At 41.9% G+C, this 20,661-nt stretch overlaps 3 protein-coding genes across 3 annotated transcripts; all 3 read left to right on the top strand.

Moving 5' to 3' along the window:
• Positions 1 to 2,185: 2,185 nt before the first annotated feature.
• Positions 2,186 to 8,737, top strand: ubox5 (U-box domain containing 5). The gene is made up of 7 exons (XM_008286619.1): positions 2,186 to 2,260; positions 3,751 to 3,814; positions 4,542 to 4,643; positions 5,340 to 6,079; positions 6,172 to 6,764; positions 6,865 to 7,050; positions 8,253 to 8,737. The coding sequence occupies exons 2-7, from the start codon at positions 3,761 to 3,763 to the stop codon at positions 8,471 to 8,473; spliced, it is 1,896 nt and encodes a 631-aa protein (XP_008284841.1). The 5' UTR covers positions 2,186 to 2,260; positions 3,751 to 3,760; the 3' UTR covers positions 8,474 to 8,737.
• An 81-nt stretch (positions 8,738 to 8,818) lies between these two features.
• Positions 8,819 to 12,669, top strand: avp (arginine vasopressin). The gene is made up of 3 exons (XM_008286618.1): positions 8,819 to 10,730; positions 11,652 to 11,856; positions 12,035 to 12,669. The coding sequence occupies exons 1-3, from the start codon at positions 10,611 to 10,613 to the stop codon at positions 12,169 to 12,171; spliced, it is 462 nt and encodes a 153-aa protein (XP_008284840.1). The 5' UTR covers positions 8,819 to 10,610; the 3' UTR covers positions 12,172 to 12,669.
• A 2,854-nt stretch (positions 12,670 to 15,523) lies between these two features.
• On the top strand, positions 15,524 to 17,073 carry ccl27a (chemokine (C-C motif) ligand 27a). Its single transcript, XM_008286617.1, has 3 exons — positions 15,524 to 15,744; positions 16,276 to 16,390; positions 16,521 to 17,073. The coding sequence occupies exons 1-3, from the start codon at positions 15,681 to 15,683 to the stop codon at positions 16,633 to 16,635; spliced, it is 294 nt and encodes a 97-aa protein (XP_008284839.1). The 5' UTR covers positions 15,524 to 15,680; the 3' UTR covers positions 16,636 to 17,073.
• The last annotated feature ends 3,588 nt before the right edge of the window (positions 17,074 to 20,661 follow it).

The following is a 20,661-nucleotide window of genomic DNA, read 5'->3' as shown; positions in this document are numbered from 1 at the left end:
ATTACATAGTATTATCATCTTTATTACTGTTATTATATTATGGTGAACTGACAGAGAAAAATATGTGCCATTTGAGCTTTCCTTTATGTGTTTTTTTTGTTTTGTTTTTGTTTTGTTTTATTTTTTAACTGTGTAGATAGCCTATTGGCCTACCATAATGGTGCAATCATAGCAACCCTGTCCAAAAATGATGTTCCTTTTGATGTAGGTGATAAATGTAGTTACAGTATTGCATTGTTTAGAGAACAAAAATGCTACTGATTTTATACATGTTTCAGATTTATTGTTTGCATTTATGTTACTAGTACTGCTCTGGCTTGATTAAAAACCACCCCTTTGTTAAAATTCAGCAGAAATAATAAAGATATGTGAATAATTCAGCAAATCCTTTGTCCCTGTGCTTAAGAATCACGTTTTGAAATCTTGCGACGTGGATTTATTGGAGGCACGATGTCTTTTGTCACAGTGGTTTTCCAACATGGCTCCTTTCTGGAATAAATGTAAGGGGTTAGAACAGGGGTGTCCAATCCTGGTCCTTGAGGGCCACAGTCCTGCATATTTTAGATGTGTCCCTTCTTCCAACACACCTGATTCAAATGATCAGGATCGTTATTAGGCTTCTGCAGAGCTTGATGATGAGCTGATCATTTGAATCAGGTGTGTTGGAAACATCTAAAACATGCAGGACTGTGGCCCTCGAGGACCAGGATTGCCCACCCCTGGGTTAGAAGGTAATTAACAAGATGCAAGAATACACAAAACATGTTCAGTGTTACATTTTATCACCTCTAAGAATTCTTTTTTTTCTTTATTTTTTTTAATTGAATTGAATTTCATTGAATTAAATTATCTAGGGCTGCAAGGTGGAGTGGTGGTTAGCACCGTTGCCTCACAGCAAGAAGGTCGCCGGGTTGCATCCTGGTGAGGACACCCGGGATCTTTCTGCGTGGAGTCTCCATGTTCTCCTCATGCAGCGTGGGTTCTCTCCGGGTTCTCCGGCGTCCTCCCACACAGTCCAAAGACATGCTGGGGTTAATTGGTGATTCTAAATTGTCTGTAGGTGTGAATGTGAGTGTGCTCTCTAAGTGTAGCCCTGTGATAGACTGGTGACCTGTCCAGGTGTCCCCTGGTTGGCTGGGATAGACTCCAGCCCCCCACGACCCTAGTGAGGATTAAGCGTTGTATAGATAATGGATGGATGGATAGATGGATAGGTTCATGGCTCCTTTCTGGAATAAATGTAAGTGGTTAGAAGGTAATTAGCAAGATGCAAGAATACACAAAACATGTTCTGTGTTACATTTTATCACCTCTAAGAATTCTTTTTTTATTTTATTATTTTTAATTGACTATTATCTAAGCTAGTGGTGAAAGAGGTATATTTAGTGCTAATGAATAAAAGTGGCCATGCAACACTGAAGAAACGCTCCAATATGTGGTAAAAATGTGCACAAGTATTGTAAGAGTGACAGAAGTGAGTTGTGCAAAATAGTATTTATGAGTACATTATTATACAGCACATCATGTCATTTAATTCTTATTATTGCTGATGAATTCATATTTTGAAAGCCATCTTAATGCAGTTATTGTTGGAGGAAACTGCTTTATACGTTAGGATGGCTCATGTTGTTGCAAGGAATCTTATTTTACTGCCTGGTTATATGCTTTGTATGTAGAATATTAATCTGGAACGTAAAGCGGACTATCATTGTCACAATGTACAGGAGCATGATGGCAAAAGGTTAAAGCACAACAATATATATATATATGGCACTATACTATAGGCAGATAAATTAAATTATTGAGCGATATAATAGTGTGTAAACAGTAACAGTCATCTGACAAAAGAAGCCCGGGTTTGTCTGTAGGAACACTGTGCATCCTACTGAAGCGTCCTTGACCTGTTGGCATCTTGAAATGATGAGCAACACTGTTGACCTTCATGTGGAGGAGGAGATGCATCACTGACAAGAACAAGCTTGTAAAGTGCATTGGTAGGTATGTACAGTAAATGACATGTCGTCAACATGTTAGCATCGCCTGCCCTGACACTTCAGCTTTAGGATGTTAAGGAACATATTAAAAGTCTGCGGCAAAGCATTTACATTCAACCTATTTTCACCTAATTCACTCAGCACCTGTTGCATTTCGAAAACGCAAACGTAGCCTTCTCGGCTTCCGTAGTTGCTGCTGTTTAAGCTAGCTGATGGCTAGTAGCTTATTAGTCAGAGCAGAGGAGCAAAATAAACAGTCAAAACGGGTAAGTGTATTAACGACTTGGCAAAACGTGCTTGTTTTAGTTGTTTTAGTTTGCTAAAGCAATGCTAACATGGCCAGTCTCGCCAAACTTGATAGTTATTAGCTAGCATCATACTGCTAGCTGCTATTAGCTAGCAGAATGTAAACATGTAGTCCATAAAATACTGTTAAGTACAACTAACCAGGATTATGCCAAAATTTGGAAGGAAAACACAGCGTAATGCTTCACTGCTGACCCATGTGTGGGTATTTTGCTGTAAAATTAATGACAGTATTATGGTTTAGTTTAGTTTCATTGGTCACATCATTCATTTCAAATGCCAGGTTAGAAATCAGCTAATAGTCGGTATTTGTAAAAATTAAGGCCTGCTTGTTTTTATTAGCCGTGATTCTGCCAGTTGCCAAGAGTTCAAAACACAAAGATATTTAGTTTTCCATAAAAAATGACCAAGGAACGCTTCAAATAAGCCATACTCTATTCAAACTAGTAATCCACTAAAGCTGTCTCCTTATTTCTTATGATATTCTGATTAGTCATATTTATGTTGTCTATTAAACGTCTGATTACACTCCATCCATCACATCATCAGTATCTGAACAGCCCAACAGATGTTCAGTTTACAGTGATGCACATTCTTGGCATTTTCCTTTTGATAAATCATCTCACAGATTAATATTTATCAGAATTGTTGCACATTTGATCATCTGTTAATGGACTTATCTTTACGCTGACCTGTCACAGAACTGCAGTACATGATTTGTGGAAAATAATTTCTCTGTGTGGATCTGTATATTTACTGTTGACACGTTCCTCACATCACTGTTTATATGTAATTAAGTGTATTTTAACTACACCATATAGAAAGAGTATATTTAAAGTAAAACATGTCTTCTGTCTGCATCAAACTACGAATTCAACAACCGACAGGCTCAGACATCACCTTTAGGATGAACTGTTCCTCTGCAATCTGAACAGGACGTCACAGAAACACACTGATTCATTAGAATGATATTAATTATGACATGGCAGCTTATTAAAACGTGATTTGTGTGTTTTTTTCCCCCATATTTTAACGTTAATTTTACCTGAATTCTCAAGCAAACGAGCAGATCTGTCTCATATTTTTATACTTTTGCTAGTAAACTAGTATTTATAGAAACTTGACACAGATCAATAAATGTGTGTTGTGTTCATGGAAGTCGTAACTGGCTCGATGGATGTCAAGCGTACGTCATGCTCTCTGTCTTTTCCATTCTACAACTATTTGCTACAGGATATTTCTGTACAAGTTTACCTTCTTGAACTCACAGTTAAGAACATTTTCAATGTCAAAGGCTGTTTTGTCATGAGGTTACAGGTCTTTAAACTGTGATTATACTTTCTACATCAGTGTTTACATCAGTGTGTACATTTGTATTCACTGAATGCCTCATCTTGCTTTGACTTGTAGGAGATTTGTATTGCTCTAAAATGAGTTTGTGTCTTTACAGGTTGGAGAATATGGTGGTGAATCTCTGTCTGCCACACTTTTATACAACAGCTCACTGCAATAAGGTTTGACACATATCATAGTTGTATTCCATAACTGTGCTTTCCTCTGGCAATTTCTTATTCAACACGTTCAATGCTTTCCCAGCAATTTCACTAATTTTACTGCAGAACATGCAACATAACTCGTGTCAGCAACTGTTGATACTGACATCAAAACCTAATTTCAACACTTGAGTCGGTTCTCATAACAATACCATTCATCCTGTTTTTCTTTTAAGAAGTTAAAGAATAGGTTTTGAGCTGAGCAGGAGGGTACAAAGTACTCAGACACAAAGCGGCGCAAGGACGAGGTGAAGGACGCAATGTAAAAACGAAGAAGCAGAGGGACAAAATGATGTGTGGGAGAGTGAATCACAGCTGTCCTTGTTGTGTTCTTTTTATTGGTATTTTGTGATCTGATCATGGCTGTCCTTTCTCCACACTCGGAGGATGAAAGTTATAAAAATTCCCAGTTTAAAATTAGATTTAGATACAGAATTATCGTGCCTACTTTTCTCTTTTATATTGTCACCGCTCCTCCATGTGATGTTTTACACGTTTTTCCACGTTCGTCTTTGTGTGATGACTTCTGCGCTTGCACTTGAGAACATTAGGCCGCATTTTTTTGAAAGTAGTTTCATGTCTACTGTCAGTAAAAGGCAAAGAATGTATAGAACAGAAACCTTGAAAATATGGAATTTTCTTTTACTGAAGTGCGTGAGTACATCTTCGATTTTTTTTCCAACTGCAGCTGTGTGCAGATGGCTACGATGTCACAAACCTTGTGTCAGCCGACCCTGCTCTCCGAAGGCGGGGTTTCAAGCTGGAGTACTTCCTACGGCCACCTGTACAGGTAAGACCGCTGGCTTAAACACTGTCGTACTTAAGTAGAGTTTCTTTGTTTGTTTTTTACTGCGAGTTAAACAGAGGTTATACTCCGTTGTGACAGCTGTATACACCACAGAGTCGTAGTTGCTTCTAGTAGAACGTAAGGTGGTGCACAAGTTGTCCACACAAGCACGATTTTTTGTGAATTTCTGGCCGGCACGCAGAACTCTCGCAGAAACGACCAGATGATGAAATTCCTGACACTCAGATCCCGACTCACTTGCTTTAGAAGAACTCTCTGACCTATTTCACATGTACATGGGTATGTAGAAAACCAGTTTTTCCTCTTTAATTTTTTAAAAAACAGTCTTGTCTGCGTGAAAATGAAAAACAAGAGTGTTTTCAAGAGCACGCCAAACTAATAGGTGGCAATATAACCCTCACCTTGTAGCCGTGTCGGCCTGTTGGAGGCCTAAAAAACTCATGAAACAGATGAAAATGTTAAAGTGTAACCTGTGACAGGCTGAGATTTTTTATTATAAAATGAATAGCATTACAGTCTTTGCGGTTTTTATTGTACTTTCATTCAAGTTACAAGCCTAATATATGGGCACTCTGGAAGGAGAATGCAGGAGGGTTTTTAATTCATAATATATTCACTCAAACCTCAGTAATACATTCATTCATTCATCCTTGTAATTTCTTCCTCCATTCCTCACAGGTGACATTGAAGTTTGGCTTTCAGGTGGAGCTGTGCAGGGTGGATGTGGAGCTGTGGCCCTGGGGTATGGACCTAGGACAGGCCAGCAAGAGACTGGAGATCAGCACCAGTTCAGACCCTCTCCCTTCCACAGGCCACAAACTGGTTCAGCAAAAGGAACAAAGGATGCAGGTGAAGGACCAGAATGAACAGAACAGAGGACAACATCAAAGGCGGGACAGTAAATCTCGGTACAGTAATGGCCACCAGTGGAGTCTTCAGGCCCAGCAGTGGGGGGACGGGGCTCCAGGTGACTCTAAACAAAGCGGCCATGTGTTCAAGTGTCAGTCGAACACAGAATCCAGCGACCCAGAGCCCGAGTTTAAACTGGTCGGTCGCTGTGAACTTAGGGAAGACACCCAAGTCTGTTTCACGCGTTCAAATTTCTGTCCCCGGACCCCGTTCCTCTCCCCGCCTCCTCCACGGCCTGCAAACTCTCGGCAGGAGGAGCTGTGGAGCCGGGGTTTGGTCTCGCTTGGTGCTGTGACGCAGCTCCGGGTCACCGTGCCTTTTGGCGGAGCGGCCTCTTCCCTCGGGTTGAAGGCGCTGGTTGTGTGGGGACAACCGGCCCGCTGCTGCCCTGCTGAAGAAGTGGAAAGGATTAAAAGAGCCCACGAGGCCAGCGAGAGACGGCTGCCACGACCTGCGTTCTTTGTCCCCTCTGTCAAGAAAACCACACAACCACCTCAAACATCTCCAAAGTACGTACAGCATTTATGAAGCATTGTTTTTTAAAGTCTATAATAGTGCAGTGTTAATACATTTGTGATGGCTTTTTGTTTGAATATGGCAGTCTATCCATCCCAGAAGAATTCCTCGACCCGATAACCCAGGAGGTGATGGTGCTGCCTATGCTGCTGCCCAGTGGTGTGTCAGTGGACAACACCACTCTGGAGGAGCACCAGAAGAGGGAAGCAACTTGGGGTCGACCGCCAAACGACCCCTTCACTGGCGTCCCGTTCACTTCCACCTCCCAGCCTCTTCCCAACCCCCAGCTGAAAATCCGCATCGACCAGTTCCTCCTGCAGAAGGGGATGCTGAGCAGGGACGGGATGTTGGGGAGACGAGAGCAGGGAGAGGATCCACAGGCCTCCAGACTTATAGCCTCCAAGGTGTATGGACAGTCCCAGAACTCTCCACATTCCTCTAAATGCTCAACTAGTATTCAGTATAATACAGACACCGTTAACACAAACAGGCAAATTGAAGATGCTGGACCTTCATTGGATAATAGGAATCACATGTCTAACGCTCGTAGTACTGATGGTCAGTCAGAGTTAGACAGAAGAAAGAAAAGAGATCCAAGTGAAATATCCAGAGAATCAACGGAAGCTGAGAAACAACTACCGGCTCAAACAAAAAGGCCAAGAAGTGATTCTACCTCTGGTGAGTAGAACATGTTCTGTGAGAATAACATCTAAAACCGTTTTCTCTCTGTGTGTTTCTTTCCTCCTGATGGCTTCTCTTCATCTTTGCTCCTCTTCAGTCTCCAGCTGCAGCTCTCATGAGCAGCGTTTGTCAGCAAGTCTGGACGAGGCCCTCTTCTCTGCCCTGCAGGGTCGACCCTCCTTCACGTCCAACTTGCCCCAGCAGAGGCAGGTTACTCCTGACCCTGACCCACTAACAGCCACCCAGCAGAGTCCGAGTTCAGGCTTTCAAAGCATGTCTACAGGTAAGAGGTGTTGCCTCTGGAACACATTAGGCAGTGCTCTGCCCAATAAGTTGTGAATTTCAGAATATTTTTCTCCTGGAAAGATGTGTAGCTTGTTTCTGGGGGCATCAGATGTCATCAGTTTGGATTCATGGCAGTTAGAAATGCATTAAAGGGTCAACCTGCAAAAAGGAAGCATCAGAACTTCAATATAAATTTCTCAAACCACTTTTACAGGATGATCTATATTGTTGAATGAGTTGCAGACACATAAACTTGCAAAAATATTTGATCCAAATTTAAAGCCTCAGTTTGGAGAAATGCACGTTGCTGCTAGATAGCCATGTAACATAAACATATTTTCACTGTTTCCCTGATCATTGCAACAAAAGCTAGAACAACAATAATAAATCCTTTCTGAATTGACCGCTGGTTAGCAAACAGCCATCATGTGCTGCATTTCAGTCACTATTTCAGACTTACAACGAGCCAGAAAAGTATATAAATGAGAACAGCCGCACTGGAAAGTCATTGGAACGCTCTATATGTGAGGGCAGAGTGCAGGAGGGAGGCTAGCAGGTGTAAATACTGGAGCTAAGCTGTACAGAAGCATAATGTGAAGACGCGGTAACTCACAGCCGGTCCTCATCTAATGGTTTCAGACTTGCTTTAAAGTTTCCTCCCACTCTGAATGTCCATCAGTGTTATAATATCCAGCACTAAGGATTTCCTATTGCTGAGGTCACATGGCTATTAACAATAAAGATCAGTAATCTACTGGATCTTAAGCTCCTTGGACATAGGGCTGCATAGACATTCTTACATTCACTCTTGCAGCCAACAACAGAACATTTGATGAGCTTTTCTCGAGACGTTTTAGAGTTAACAGAAGCAGCTATGGAACTAGATCTGGATCTGTCCAGCTGTCTAACATCTTCATATCAAAACCACAAAACACAATAAACATCTGAAAATAAATGTCACCAGTTTAACTTTAGTCGTTGGAAGCATACGTGGAAATTTATTGGTGGATTAATTATTCAAGCATTCTGGATAATGTTGGAAAAAACACTTAATTTACACCATGAACACAGAAGAACTCCTCAAATGTATGATAAAAAGATTAAATATAACCCTATGTACTGGACTTTACAGAGGGTTCAGTGTGTTTGGTGTTTAAGGTTGAACTAATAATTGTTTTCACCCTCACATTTGTTTGCCAGCTGAGAACACCTGCTCTGCATGCTCCTCTTCCATCTCCGTTTACTCCACGACGGCATCGTCCATCTACCGCCTGAGCTGCGCTCACTTTCTCTGCCGCGCCTGCCTGCAGAGGGAATCAAAACCACTGAACTCTGCCACTGCATCAACTTCCAATCACATCTGCTGCCCGGCCTGCCAGAGCTCGACCCCACGCAGCCACATCACACGAGTGCATCGATGACAGGCTGCTTAGGAAACAAACTGACGCCTTCAGGCTGGGAGCGATGGAGGAGGGACTGTTGCGAAGATGAGGACAGGTTTGTACTCCAAATGTTTTCATAGAATAAAGTAAGAAAAGTAAATGAAAGAGCAGGTTCTAGATTTTACAGATGATTATTAAACATCACATCAAATTGTACCCGTCATCCAAAACTTCTCATTTCCAGTGTTACTTTGTAAGACTTTTGCATGATTTCTTATTAAACATCTCTCAAAGGTACCTCAAGTCCAGCAGTTATTTTGATTTCTTTGAATCTTCTCCAAGCCGTGACATCACAAAACTCAGATTACACGAGCTCTGTTGAGCAGCAGCTGAGGAAAAGACATCACTGATCGCACACAGCATGTAACATTGTTCTCTGCCCTTCCGCCTCCTCGCTCTTTCTTTTCATAGTGCGCTCAAGTGTATTCGCAGCCTTGGTTTCGCCGTCTTTGTACTGACCCTGGACGTGTGCATGTGTCGAGCATGCACGGAGAAAAAGGCTAGGGGACGAACAAACGCACCGAGAGCAAGAAAGCAGAAGCGTTTAGGTTGGAATTGAATCCACCCAAGGCTGCGTGGTCATTACGAAGACACGGGCAGGGTAGAGCTCAGCGAATCGGCTCGGCCCTTCTTTCCTTTTCTCTACTAGTCTTGAGAGGATAAATGCAGGCACAAGGTGCAATGATAAGAACCTCTTGGAACTCGTGCTTCATGTACCACTTTTTAATATACTTCTATGATGATGCTAAACTACACGACCTACTTGTGTAACTAGTTTTATTGCCTTCTACTTCTCCTTGTTTTCCTTTAAAGATGAGCATAACGACGATCGTATAGAAGAGGCTACAAGTCCTCCAGGGTGTCCTTGCCCACCTATTCGTCTTGTACCTTTTAACACTTCACCCTAATTGCCTCTACGAGCGCGAGCTGCGGCGCACAAAAGGGTTAAACAGAGAAAAGTCAGGTAAACAGTCTTCATCGGGCTTCGCTATCACAAAACAGAATAATTTGCGTGTTGGTTTCCCTGACAACATTAAGCTTAACCAAGGTCGTGATCCTGTATCCGCTCAGTAAGCGCGAAGAGCGGCATCAGGTGTTCTGCATGTGAAATGAAGACATGGGCTTCAATTTTGCAGCTACAGGTTGTAAATAGAGCACTTAAATGGCGGTGAATCAGGCTGAATGTTGGACTGGTATTAAATATGGCCTCTATTTGTCAAACTGGCTTTCTACATTCACTTCACTAAATGTGGATTTTATTTTTATTTCATCGCTTTAGTTTTATAGCATTTATCAGGAGTTATTTCTGTGTGAGAGGAGATGTTGTTCAGGATTACAGTAAATAAGATCCTGTTTTCTATTTATTACAGGATCAGGCTTGAATGCTTTAATACTAATTAACAAACTCCTTCACACCTCAACCTGCTGCTGCTCAGTTGTGCCATTTGTCATTTACTTGTTAATCAGCATCACCAGCAGCTAATTGGACAGATCCAACCCTCAGCACGCAACACGAATAATCACCTGAAAATATGTTTATTTGAAATGCTAATCTTGTTTTGCTCATTAATAGTTTTAGGTTACATCTGGGGGATAATTCGTGTGACCCGCAGGTTGTCATGATGCCGCACAGTCAAAAATGTCCACAGCTTGACAGCTAAACAGCGCCTGATGATCCCGAAATGTTCTTCATCATTGCCGTAAATCTAATTAGTCGTCCGCAAACTCCAATTAGTCGTTCACATGCCACTTTTGGTGCGTCAGGCTGAAATTATTCCGGAAAAAAAAAAGTTATTGGAAATAAGGCGCGGCGCAGTGCTGAATACAGAAGAGGCATCTTCTGCTGTTGTGGCCGTTTTTTTTTTTCTTCTAGATTTGTTAGATGGCACCAATCCGATGCGGAGACACATCTGCGCGCACGGCGGTGGCCTTCGGGCGCGCGTGCGTGTGTGCGTAAAGAGCGCGGCTGGTACAACGCTGACGTCAGGAATCAATCGGCTTTGTCCAATCATGTCCAGCGGCTTATAAATGAGGAATGATATCCGTCGGACATCCACATCGGCGGAGGACTTCCAGGTGCGCCGCGCTCACTCCGTAACCAGCAGCAGCAGCAGCGATGCCTCACTCCTTGTTCCCCCTGTGCGTCCTGGGCCTCCTCGCCCTCTCCTCCGCCTGCTACATCCAGAACTGCCCCCGAGGAGGGAAGCGGGCGCTGCCGGAGACCGGGATCAGACAGGTGAGGACCAGGGTTCTCCGTTTCTGTTGCTGGGATGTCATGTTTGACCTCTTTAGGTTTTTTTGTTTAATCCTTTTGGAAGTCTTGGATTAGGAATTTTCCAGACTGCTTTCTATCCAAATATTATTTAAAGTGATTATACTTATTATACAGTAATTATCTCTGTAAAATATATGAGAGAACATGTGAAATTAAGGGAATTCCAAGTATAAAATGCTGGGAATTTAACGTGATCACATGTAATGTAATTGGTTTATTCTACTAGTTTGTGTTAAGATGTGTAAAGAGCATCCCTGTCATTTTACTTTACTTTTAGGGGGAAAAAAAAGACAGTTTGACATGATTTTAAAAAACAAAACAGATTTATTTTTCTCCATATTATGTTTTATCTTAAAAATATGTGGCTCAATGTGTTCTATAATTCTTTAATTCTCACATTTTCTAGTGTCGAGCCAAACTTATGGACATATCAGAAATCTATACAAACTTATATTGAAGTGTGATGTGAACAAAATCATTCAATCAATAACTACACTGTATTTAATCATTAGTTTTTCAATCTTAAACCATGATCTGTTAATCAGACTGAATCACTAAAGAATGTATGTTCCAAAAATATAGAATGTGTATTATTATAAATATGTATCAGAGCTCCTAATTAATGCTTAAATGGTTTGCTGTTTTAATTGTACTGTCATTGGGTTAAACTCCTGCTGTTTTTAATCATCATCATTTAATCAGAAAGGTTTGATTGCCAAGTACTTTTTCACAAACAAAGACTTCGACTTGGTGTTTTACTACATAACAGTAAACAGTAAAATATAGATTTAAAAAGTGTTGCCAGTCAGTAGGCAGTAAATGTTATATCTGCTATTAAAATCACTTTGAGTCCTACTTTAAATCTATTAAATTCTCCTCCAGTGCATGTCCTGTGGCCCCGGAGACAGGGGCCGCTGCTTCGGCCCCAGTATCTGCTGTGGGGAGGGTCTCGGCTGCCTGCTGGGGTCCCCAGAGGCAGCTCACTGTGTGGAGGAGAACTACCTGCTCACTCCCTGCCAGGCGGGAGGGAGACTCTGCGGATCTGACGGAGGACGCTGCGCTGCTTCAGGACTCTGCTGCAACTCTGGTACAGTCTGCTCTCGTTGTTGGTTTTGTTTAGTGCAGCTATTCGGTACAATGTGGTATGAATTAGTCAATGTTGACAGTGTAAATCACAGGCCTTTCATTCCTTTCCTTTCCTTTCCTTTCCTTTCCTTTCCTTTCCTTTCCTTTCCTTTCCTTTCCTTTCCTCTCCTCCCTGCCAGAGGGCTGTGTGGTGGACTCTGACTGCCTGGGGGAGACAGAGAACACAGATCCAGCTCACGGCTCTGCCAGGAGTTCACCTACAGACCTGCTGCTGCGTCTGCTGCATGTGGCCACCAGAGGACAGAATGAGTACTGATGCTGTATTTGCGGACGTCCCCCCCCTGCTCCTCAGTGCCTGGAGCCGAAACAGAAATGCAGTCCCGCCTCAAGATCCGAACTCTGAAACAAAAGCCAAGTCAAACTTTGTCTCTGAACCAACTCTGCTGTGCTCTTCTGTTTCTGTCTGAACTATCTTCTACTTGTTTTTAATTAGCTACTTATATGGAAATCCTGGAAGAGAAGAATCATAACAACAGGCTTGAAATGATTAGATTTCATGTTTGTTCCCACTTAAGAAAAAAAAATGTATATACTAATGCACATACTGTACACAAAGTTTATTCTCTATGAGGGCGCTCCCGTTCAAATAGTTTATAAAAATCAGAAAACGCTGTAAATAAGTCCGACATTAAAGACTGAGGTTGGTGTAGAGACCCATGTAGAACAGCTGAATGCTTGAGCAGTCACTTCTCGTGTAGTAGAAATATTGTATATTGAAAATAAGAGAAACAATACAGAATGTATCACTGCCAAAGACTTCTGTTGTCTGTCTTTACAATGCGCTCGGCTCGAGTTGTTTACCTGCTCGAGTGTGTGTGAGAGAGAGAGAAAAAATGAGTGAGAGTGAAAGGAATGCACGTTTAACCACCACAGATACTACCTCTGAGAAATCGGCCTTGATAAATGTCACGGTTTAACCAGTTTCACTCACAATATGAAAGATTTATGGAGTCGTCGGGCACGCGCGTGTTAGTTGATGCGACGTAAACTGACGGTGGAGTCAATCTGCTCAAACCATACTGCTTTCAACATGTTTGCACTGAAGCACAAAAGTTCATTTCTAATCCTCACATTAATTTGTGAAAGCCGACAGAACTGAGTGTGACGACAGTTTGTGTGTTCCAGATCCAGCTGGCACCACAAGCGGGACCTCCCTAGTTTTAAGAGTTGTGTAATTCAACACCGATGTGACATTTCTAAAAGCTTGAGTTTGATTTTTTTTACAGAAATGTGTTGCAAAATCCGACACGTGCGTCTCGTGTTTCCTTTCACTTTCAGAATCCATCATAGCACAATGTGTACGGACCAGTTTCTGGATCGCGTTGCCCTCTGGCCGAGTTCACGAGTCAACGGTCATCAGTGCGTAAGATCATCTAGTCGGTCAGATAATGTGCAAACTTGCAGTGATTAAGCTAAAATAGAAGCACGATTTAAGATGCATCTTGCTTTAATTTTAATCATTCGCTGGTGAAGTCTCCTTTGATCATTTCAGTAAAACTTACCACAACCCATCAGCCATTTCAAAATGCAACAAACCTCTTTAGTCCAGACTAAAATATCTCAATAACCATCGAATGGATCACCATGAAATCTTAGTGCAGATATTTGTGGTTCTTGCAAAGTGAATCTCATTGACTGCTGTCCTCCCCTGATCTGTCCTGTAGTGTCACCAGCAGGTCACATGTTTCATTGATCCTATGAAATGCCTCAACATCTATGAGACTGGGCCAAAATTTTGCACATTTGGTTTCCAGATGATGTATCTTTATTACTTTCGTTTACTCCCTTTTCATCTACTGCCATCAGCAGAGTCCTAGTCTTGTAAATTGAAGCAATAGTCTCATAATGCAGCCACTGACATCAAACCAGACCACGGTGGCTTGTTTTAAAGACCAAAGGAAATCCATCCATTGTCTATACGCCACTTAATCCTCCTGGAGTCTATCCCAGCTGACATAGAGGGAAGGCAGGGGGCACTAAGCACACTCACATTCACACCTACAGACAATTTAGAATCACCAATTAACCTCAACATCTTTTTGGATGGGCTGCAGGGTGGCGCAGTTGGTAGCACTGTTACCTCGCAGCAAGAAGGTTGCCGGTTTGCTGAGTCTCCATGTTCTCCCCGTGCAGCGTGGGTTCTCTCCGGGTTCTCCAGCTTCCTCCCACACAGTCCAAAAGCATGTTGAGGTTAATTGGTGATTCTAAATTGTCCATAGGTGTGAATGTGAGTGTGCTTGGTTGTCTGTCTCTAAGTGTAGCCCTGTGATAGTCTGGTTACCTGTCCAGGGTGTCCCCTGCCTTCGCCCTGAGTCAGCTGGGATAGACTCCAGCCCCCTACGACCCTAGTGAGGATTTATGTGTATAGATAATGGATGGATGTTTTTGGACCTTGTGGGAGGAAGCCAGAGAACCCGGAGAGAACCCACGCTGCACGGGGAGAACATGCAAACTCGGGTGTCCTCACCAGGACGCGAACCGGCGAGCTTCTAGCTGCAATGTGACGGTGCTAATCCTGATCCACCTTGCAGCCCCAAAGTAAATCCTCCAGATTTAAGTTGAGGGTTGAAAAAAACAACAATCTGTCAGAGGGTGTCAAATCGGAGTACTACATCTATGTCACACTGGTTTAGACAAGAGGTAAAGAAAACAACGCCAGTCACAAATCATTGTGATTTGACAGCTTTACGTAAAACCTGGTATTAAGTGCTTCACACTCAAATTTAAAAAAAAGAAAAGAAAAAGCAGGCACTTATTCTTCGTTTTTTTTTTTTGCTATCAGCTTTTCCTGCTGCAACATCACCAGCATTCCCAGTTTCAACATAAACAGCCAAGAAGTCAGTCTGTCATTTGGGCTACCAGAAAAATTCCCCTGGGGAGCAGCTTCTTGTTTTTTTTTTCCCTACTCAATAATTATATTGTATGGTTGCACGCTCTGATAAATTGCACAACATGTGACAGAAATTTGGAAGCCACTCCTCAACAGTGTGCACAATGAACTTTCCCAGAAGAAGAGTTTGTTAACCTTGTTGCCAAATGACAGATTTCTTTTGCTCTTAATGTTCAACTTCTTTTTTTTCCTTTAGTTTGATTATCTGACTCATCTGCAGAGGAAGACAGTTTTCTCGCTTGTGGGCAAAAGCTTCTGTTTCAGGTGCCGACACTCTCGTCGTTGCTCCAAACCGCGGTCCAGAAAGGTAATAAGAGCTGAAATGAATCACTTTTTACCACTGAAGTGTCATCAGTGAGTCTTGCATGAATCACACACGCTAGCTTGTCTGAAAACTTTAAATAAAAATTGAGAAATGCAAATTTTTATTTTGTTTTCCCTTGACCTAAATTGCTAAATTGTTTAGGGATGACCTGTATCCTCTCTTCCGTGACTCAGGGCGTGACATTCGCAGAACACTCAGTCGGTATCCATCAATCAAATGGGATCCAGTCAAAAGAGTGGTTATTAAACCTGTCGGAGCTTGTCTGGAGCGGAGCACACCTGAATCACATGCTCGTCCGGCACCCACAGTCTCAACAAAGAGTCGTCGTTAAATCGAAAGTCAAATTTGTGTTAATAATTACTTCTGAACTTAGCTTGTCATCACAGGTTAATAACCTCCGATACTGTCAGTAACACTCAAAGAGACGCTGATTGGTTTGATCGCACGTTCCCACACTTGCCACAGTTGACAGTGGGTGGGTGGGTGTGTTCAGTGCTGGTATTTAAAACGGCAAAGACAAGATTTCCTTCCCCACAGCTGCTTCGCAGTCATGGACCTGAAAGTTGTGCTTGTTGTTGTCTGCCTGTACGCTTTGGCCATCACCTTCACTGAAGGTAAGGATACCACTCTGGTGAGAAGTTTAAAACCAAGAGGGGGCTTGCACTGAATTAGTTTAGCGCGTAAATGCAAATATTTTGAATTTTTCTGGTTTAAAAGTGCACGTGTGCGGTAACTTTTTGTGATCCAAAGACTGCACAAGTTACTGAGTTGAAGGAAAGAAAGAAGCACATGTTGCAGGATGGAAGCTGTTTATTGATTTTATTTAGCTCCATTTTTTTTTGTTTTTATGGGTTGAAATCATTCAGATAAAATCCTGTTTCAGCCTGTTGACTTGCAGCTGACACTTCTTGTCTATGTAGCTCTAACCTCAAGTCACTATTGCACAACAAAAAGTGATCCAGTCATGCTAAAGAAAAGCAGGCAGCTGTGATTGTTGTGTACAAACGATAATAACGGCACAGTTTCATGTTAGAACACTGGTCACATGCAGATACAGTTTGGTCTATGACACATTTCAGTCTGCAGTGTTGCTATTTCATATTTTCTTCCTTTTCCAACATCTCACGTGTAATCTCGATTTCAAGGCATCCCGAAATGCTGCATCAAAACAAAGAAGGACGTCTCCAGACGAACGATGATGAAGGTTTACAACTTTGAGATGCAGAGCGCCAGCGGTGCCTGTGACATCGCTGCACTGGTGTAAGTTTTCTGCTCATCATATCAGTGTTCATTCATGACACACAAACCTTTCCTGCTACTCAGGCTCACGTGTGCTTATATCTGTTGTGTCAAGCTGAAGCGTAACGGTCTTTCCTTGTTGGATCCACAGGCTGTACGTGAGAGACAGAAGGAACCCCGTGTGTGCTCATCCCAAGCTGAAGACGACCATGATGCTGGTTTGGCATCGGATGAAGCACAACAGAAATCAGAAATCAGTCAACTGAGATAAACGTCACTTCTCTGGTGGTGCTTTGTGTTTCCAATTGGTGTTTAGTTTTTTCGTGGTTGAAAGACAACAACTCATCTACTTCTCTAACTCTGTCAGGTGAACAGTAGCATTGCTTTTACTTTAAAACTCCAGTTTAGCCCAGATATTAGAAAAACACGAACATTTTGTCGAGTTTGATGCAGTGTTTTAGTCAAAACTGTACGATTCTGGTCAAACCAACTGTCTGAAACGTTGATGTCGAGGCCTACATAATTACTAATACTTTTACTTCAGTATAATTTGATCAGGGTTTTTGTATGCGTGGGTTATTTTGTAAAGTGATGTGGCTTTATTTTTTTTACTTGTGGTAATGATGTGAATATACTTCCACTGTTGCATTTATACAAAAAAGCAAAATCAAAAAAATGAATAAAAGAATCTCTGTAAACTGTGATTTATGTGTTTTTTCCCTCATTGTCTCATGCAGATGTCTAGACACAGTTAAAGAATCAGCAGAGAGAAGTTTTTGCTATTCAAGCACATGTAAAAAAATAAAGTAGACATCAAGAGCATTCGTTAATGTTGGTTGCTTTGTGCTAAAAGTAAGAATTCATCAAGCAAAATTACTGGATTTAATTTGTACCCAGCAATTAGTAATATTGCCAGACATAGAGACAGTCATCTGTGACATAAACTATTTGTCATCAATGACAAATACGAGGCCGTCAATGGAACTTTACAGGATTTTTTTTTTTTTAAACCCTGTGGGAGCTCTGGATGCTTACAAAAGTGAAAGTAAAATGGACTTCCCTTGTTCCGTCTTGTCCTCTACAGATCAACCTTTACTCTCCTTGACTAATCTCACAGAGACAAGCTGCTACACACAGTGAAGCCTGTAAAAGCGTTTGGAAAGCCTCACTGAGGCTCTTTAATTTGATTGATCTGGTTACATACCACGCTGACAGATAAAATACGTAGACAAAGAGTTGTAATAAGATAACTGCATTTTATCATCTTAGTTTCACTGAGTGGCTTCTTTGTGCTCTTCTGATGGATAAATTTGGTCATTTTACTGCGACTCAAATGCATTTAAAGCACAAAAATAAATGAATAAATAAATGATCTCCAATATATTGTCACCTTTTGTGCATCTTTCCTTTGGAAATACTTACATCCAGTATTGTGGAGCAACTTTTAAATCATACAAGACTGAAAGAAACAGAGCGGGCAACTTCAGGAAATGCAGGATTTTTTTCTTTTTCTGCAATTAAAGCTGCCACACACTTTAAGCCTGGCATCCGCAGCAGCCTCTGAACCACTTTTAAATCATCACTGCAATTTCTGCCAGTGCAATGCAAACATCGTAAATTAATTCTGAACTTCACAGGACGTCAAAACCGAGGTTATCAAGCGGCTATGATGGTTTGTGATCTGTGTATAATGGGAGAAAAGGTTCCTGTGAGCTTCTATATTATTATCTGCCCCTTTGAGTCACTCTTAAAAGCTCATAAAAACTTTTTTCTCGTGTCACAGCAGGTTTCTTGAGCGCTGGTTAGTCAGACTGTCCTGAATGGGAACAGATCTCAATCTCTAACCAGTCATTTATAAACACAACACTGGCAGAAGTTTATTTTATTTAAACAAAAACCACAAAATTAACAACACAATTAGACTCTATTACATCAGAAACCCCATTGAGAAAACAAACAAGTGTCAGATGGGGCAACAGAGAAAGTTACGGTGAGTCAAACATGTCACAGCTGAACACGGTTGAACTCCGGCCCACCGCTTAATCCGTTATCGTAACTCTCCAGGCACCCATCCATCAGCAGTCAAGCTGTCAGGAGAGTTTACCTGAGGCTCCTCTTGCTCCAAGTCGAGACAACAGTACGAGGGATCAGTTTTCTTTCTTTCATTTGTGGTGAAATGAAAGAAGGAGCTACCTTATGTAAGACAGAATCGACAGAGTGGGATTGCACAAGACGATCAAACTGCTGGAAGTCAAGTCCAAAGAGAACGTTTCTGGTGCGTTTGTCTGGTGCTCTGTCGGTTCAAGACGCTGCTCAAGACGATCTTACAGCACCATCTTGTGGAAACAGTGACAGCAAACACTTTCGGGAGTGAAGTTAAAAACCCAGCTAGTAGGGAATATCCCCACAGCACTGGCTAACGTTTTCTAAAAGTTCTGCTAAAGTTTCAACTAAATGTTTCTGTAAAGGTAAATGTTGGCTTCTGACTGCAACACTGATGTTTTGAGGATGTTGTCAGGGCAACAGATGATGAGAAGAAACAAAGAGAATTTTTATTGCACCGTTTAGAAAATGTTTCGAGGATGTTGTTGAGACCTGAGATGACACGTGAAACAATTTGCCTGGAACTTTCCAAGGCTGGTTTGAGAACCTTGAGGTAACAGACCGAGAAAGTCCATCCATCATCTATACACCGCTAAGTCCTCATTAGGGTCATGGGGGGCTGGAGTCTATCCCAGCTGACTTAGGGTGAAGGCAGGTTCACCTGGAGGAAGCCGGAGAACCCGGAGAGAACCCACGCTGCACGGGGAGAACATGGAGACTCCACACAGAAAGATCTCGGGTGTCCTGACTGGGACGCGAACCGGCGACCTTCTTGCTGCGAGGCAACGATGCTAACCACGGAGCCACCTTGCAGCCCTGCAACAAACCAAACAAGAGAAAAACATTCTTAGTGTAAGATTCAGAGCGTTTGAGGAATGTTAGGGCAAAACGTTTTCACAATAGTCTACCAATATCACCACAAAAAGATGTTTAGAATGAACATTGTCCTACTCTATAATTCTTTTCTTTATTTTTAAGACTATTTTTCTGGCGTTTTTGCCTTTATTAATCAGGATATTGAGAGAGTGAGACAGGAAAGGAGGGAGAAGAACGGGGAGAGACCTTGCAGCAAACTGTCGTGAGCAGGAATCGAACTCACGAACACCGCACCAGGGAACTATAGCCCCTGTTCAGGGGTCACCCGCTCAACCAGGTGAGCTATAGGGGCCCCTACTCTATATTTCTATATTAATAGCATTCTTGGAACTAAAATAAAAGTTTTAAGAACGTTAGATCATGTTAGAGTGTTTTTGAGAACGTCCTCCTACCTTAAAGAAGAACGTTGTGACAACAAAAACAAACGTACCTCTGAAAACATTACTATAACAGCACACAGTGACATCCCAGGAAAGTTTTAAGAGCTAAAATTCACCTGCTGGGGATCTTCAACGAGCTGCTTTTATTATATTATAAACTAAAGTTCGTGAGCTCGCTGACAGAAGAACAATAAATGTTCTTCTCACATTTATCACGCAGCTCAGTTCAAAGTAGCGCTGCGTTCTGCAAACAGCACTTCCTCTTAAAACGCTCCCAACATGTGCTCCATCCTGCCTGCGTTGGCAAATCTCATGTTGCAACACTAATGATGCCACAATGAAGATTAGTAATAAGCAGCACATATTGGCAAAGCAGCTGCTGTATAAGAACAACAATAGAAGATATTTGACTTTCAGCATGTCTGACTCTCACCTGCACACATCAAGCCCCTCACACCTCCACTGATTAATAACCACCAGTGATGTACTTTATCTGGTGAAGGTATTTAACATATTAGTCTCAACAAATGTCAGTGCAACCTTTTCCTCATTGATAAACAGATGTGTAAAAACTTCGGTTAGACTGCCTATTAAAGCAAATTACACTCATGCGAAGCCGTTTGTCGTCCAAACAATAGATTTATAGATAGAGCACACCCTAGCAGACGGTTACAGAGAACATGTTTTGCTTACTCGCCTGCCGGAGCGTGACGACTACTCTTTGTCTAACAGTGTTTACCTTGGCAGAGCCACCAGACAGCTCTTCAGTCTGAAGCTGAGCGGGACTGCTTTTCGCACGATAGCAGGCCGTTTGATGGATAAAACGTCTCCTTAAACAGTCCAGTAATATGTCAGAAAGAATAGAGTAAGTTAAAGTCTGTCTTTAATGTTTAGTTTTTGTCAATTAAAAGACTTACGATATGATCTGTGACT

This window comes from Stegastes partitus, unplaced genomic scaffold (genome assembly GCF_000690725.1).
Source record: "Stegastes partitus isolate 25-593 unplaced genomic scaffold, Stegastes_partitus-1.0.2 Scaffold460, whole genome shotgun sequence".
NCBI lineage: Eukaryota > Metazoa > Chordata > Actinopteri > Pomacentridae > Stegastes > Stegastes partitus.
This window is presented reverse-complemented; position numbering and strand designations above follow the sequence as displayed.

Excerpts from the sequence above, each read along its gene's own strand:
- ccl27a (XM_008286617.1), top strand. The coding sequence starts at position 15,681 with ATGGACCTGAAAGTTGTGCTTGTTGTTGTCTGCCTGTACGCTTTGGCC. Across the intron at positions 15,745-16,275 it reads GGCCATCACCTTCACTGAAG|GCATCCCGAAATGCTGCATC; the intron begins GTAAGGATACCA and ends CTCGATTTCAAG. Across the intron at positions 16,391-16,520 it reads TGTGACATCGCTGCACTGGT|GCTGTACGTGAGAGACAGAA; the intron begins GTAAGTTTTCTG and ends TTGGATCCACAG.
- avp (XM_008286618.1), top strand. The coding sequence starts at position 10,611 with ATGCCTCACTCCTTGTTCCCCCTGTGCGTCCTGGGCCTCCTCGCCCTC. Across the intron at positions 10,731-11,651 it reads CGGAGACCGGGATCAGACAG|TGCATGTCCTGTGGCCCCGG; the intron begins GTGAGGACCAGG and ends ATTCTCCTCCAG. Across the intron at positions 11,857-12,034 it reads AGGACTCTGCTGCAACTCTG|AGGGCTGTGTGGTGGACTCT; the intron begins GTACAGTCTGCT and ends CCTCCCTGCCAG.
- ubox5 (XM_008286619.1), top strand. The coding sequence starts at position 3,761 with ATGGTGGTGAATCTCTGTCTGCCACACTTTTATACAACAGCTCACTGC. Across the intron at positions 4,644-5,339 it reads TCCTACGGCCACCTGTACAG|GTGACATTGAAGTTTGGCTT; the intron begins GTAAGACCGCTG and ends CATTCCTCACAG. Across the intron at positions 7,051-8,252 it reads CTTTCAAAGCATGTCTACAG|CTGAGAACACCTGCTCTGCA; the intron begins GTAAGAGGTGTT and ends TTTGTTTGCCAG.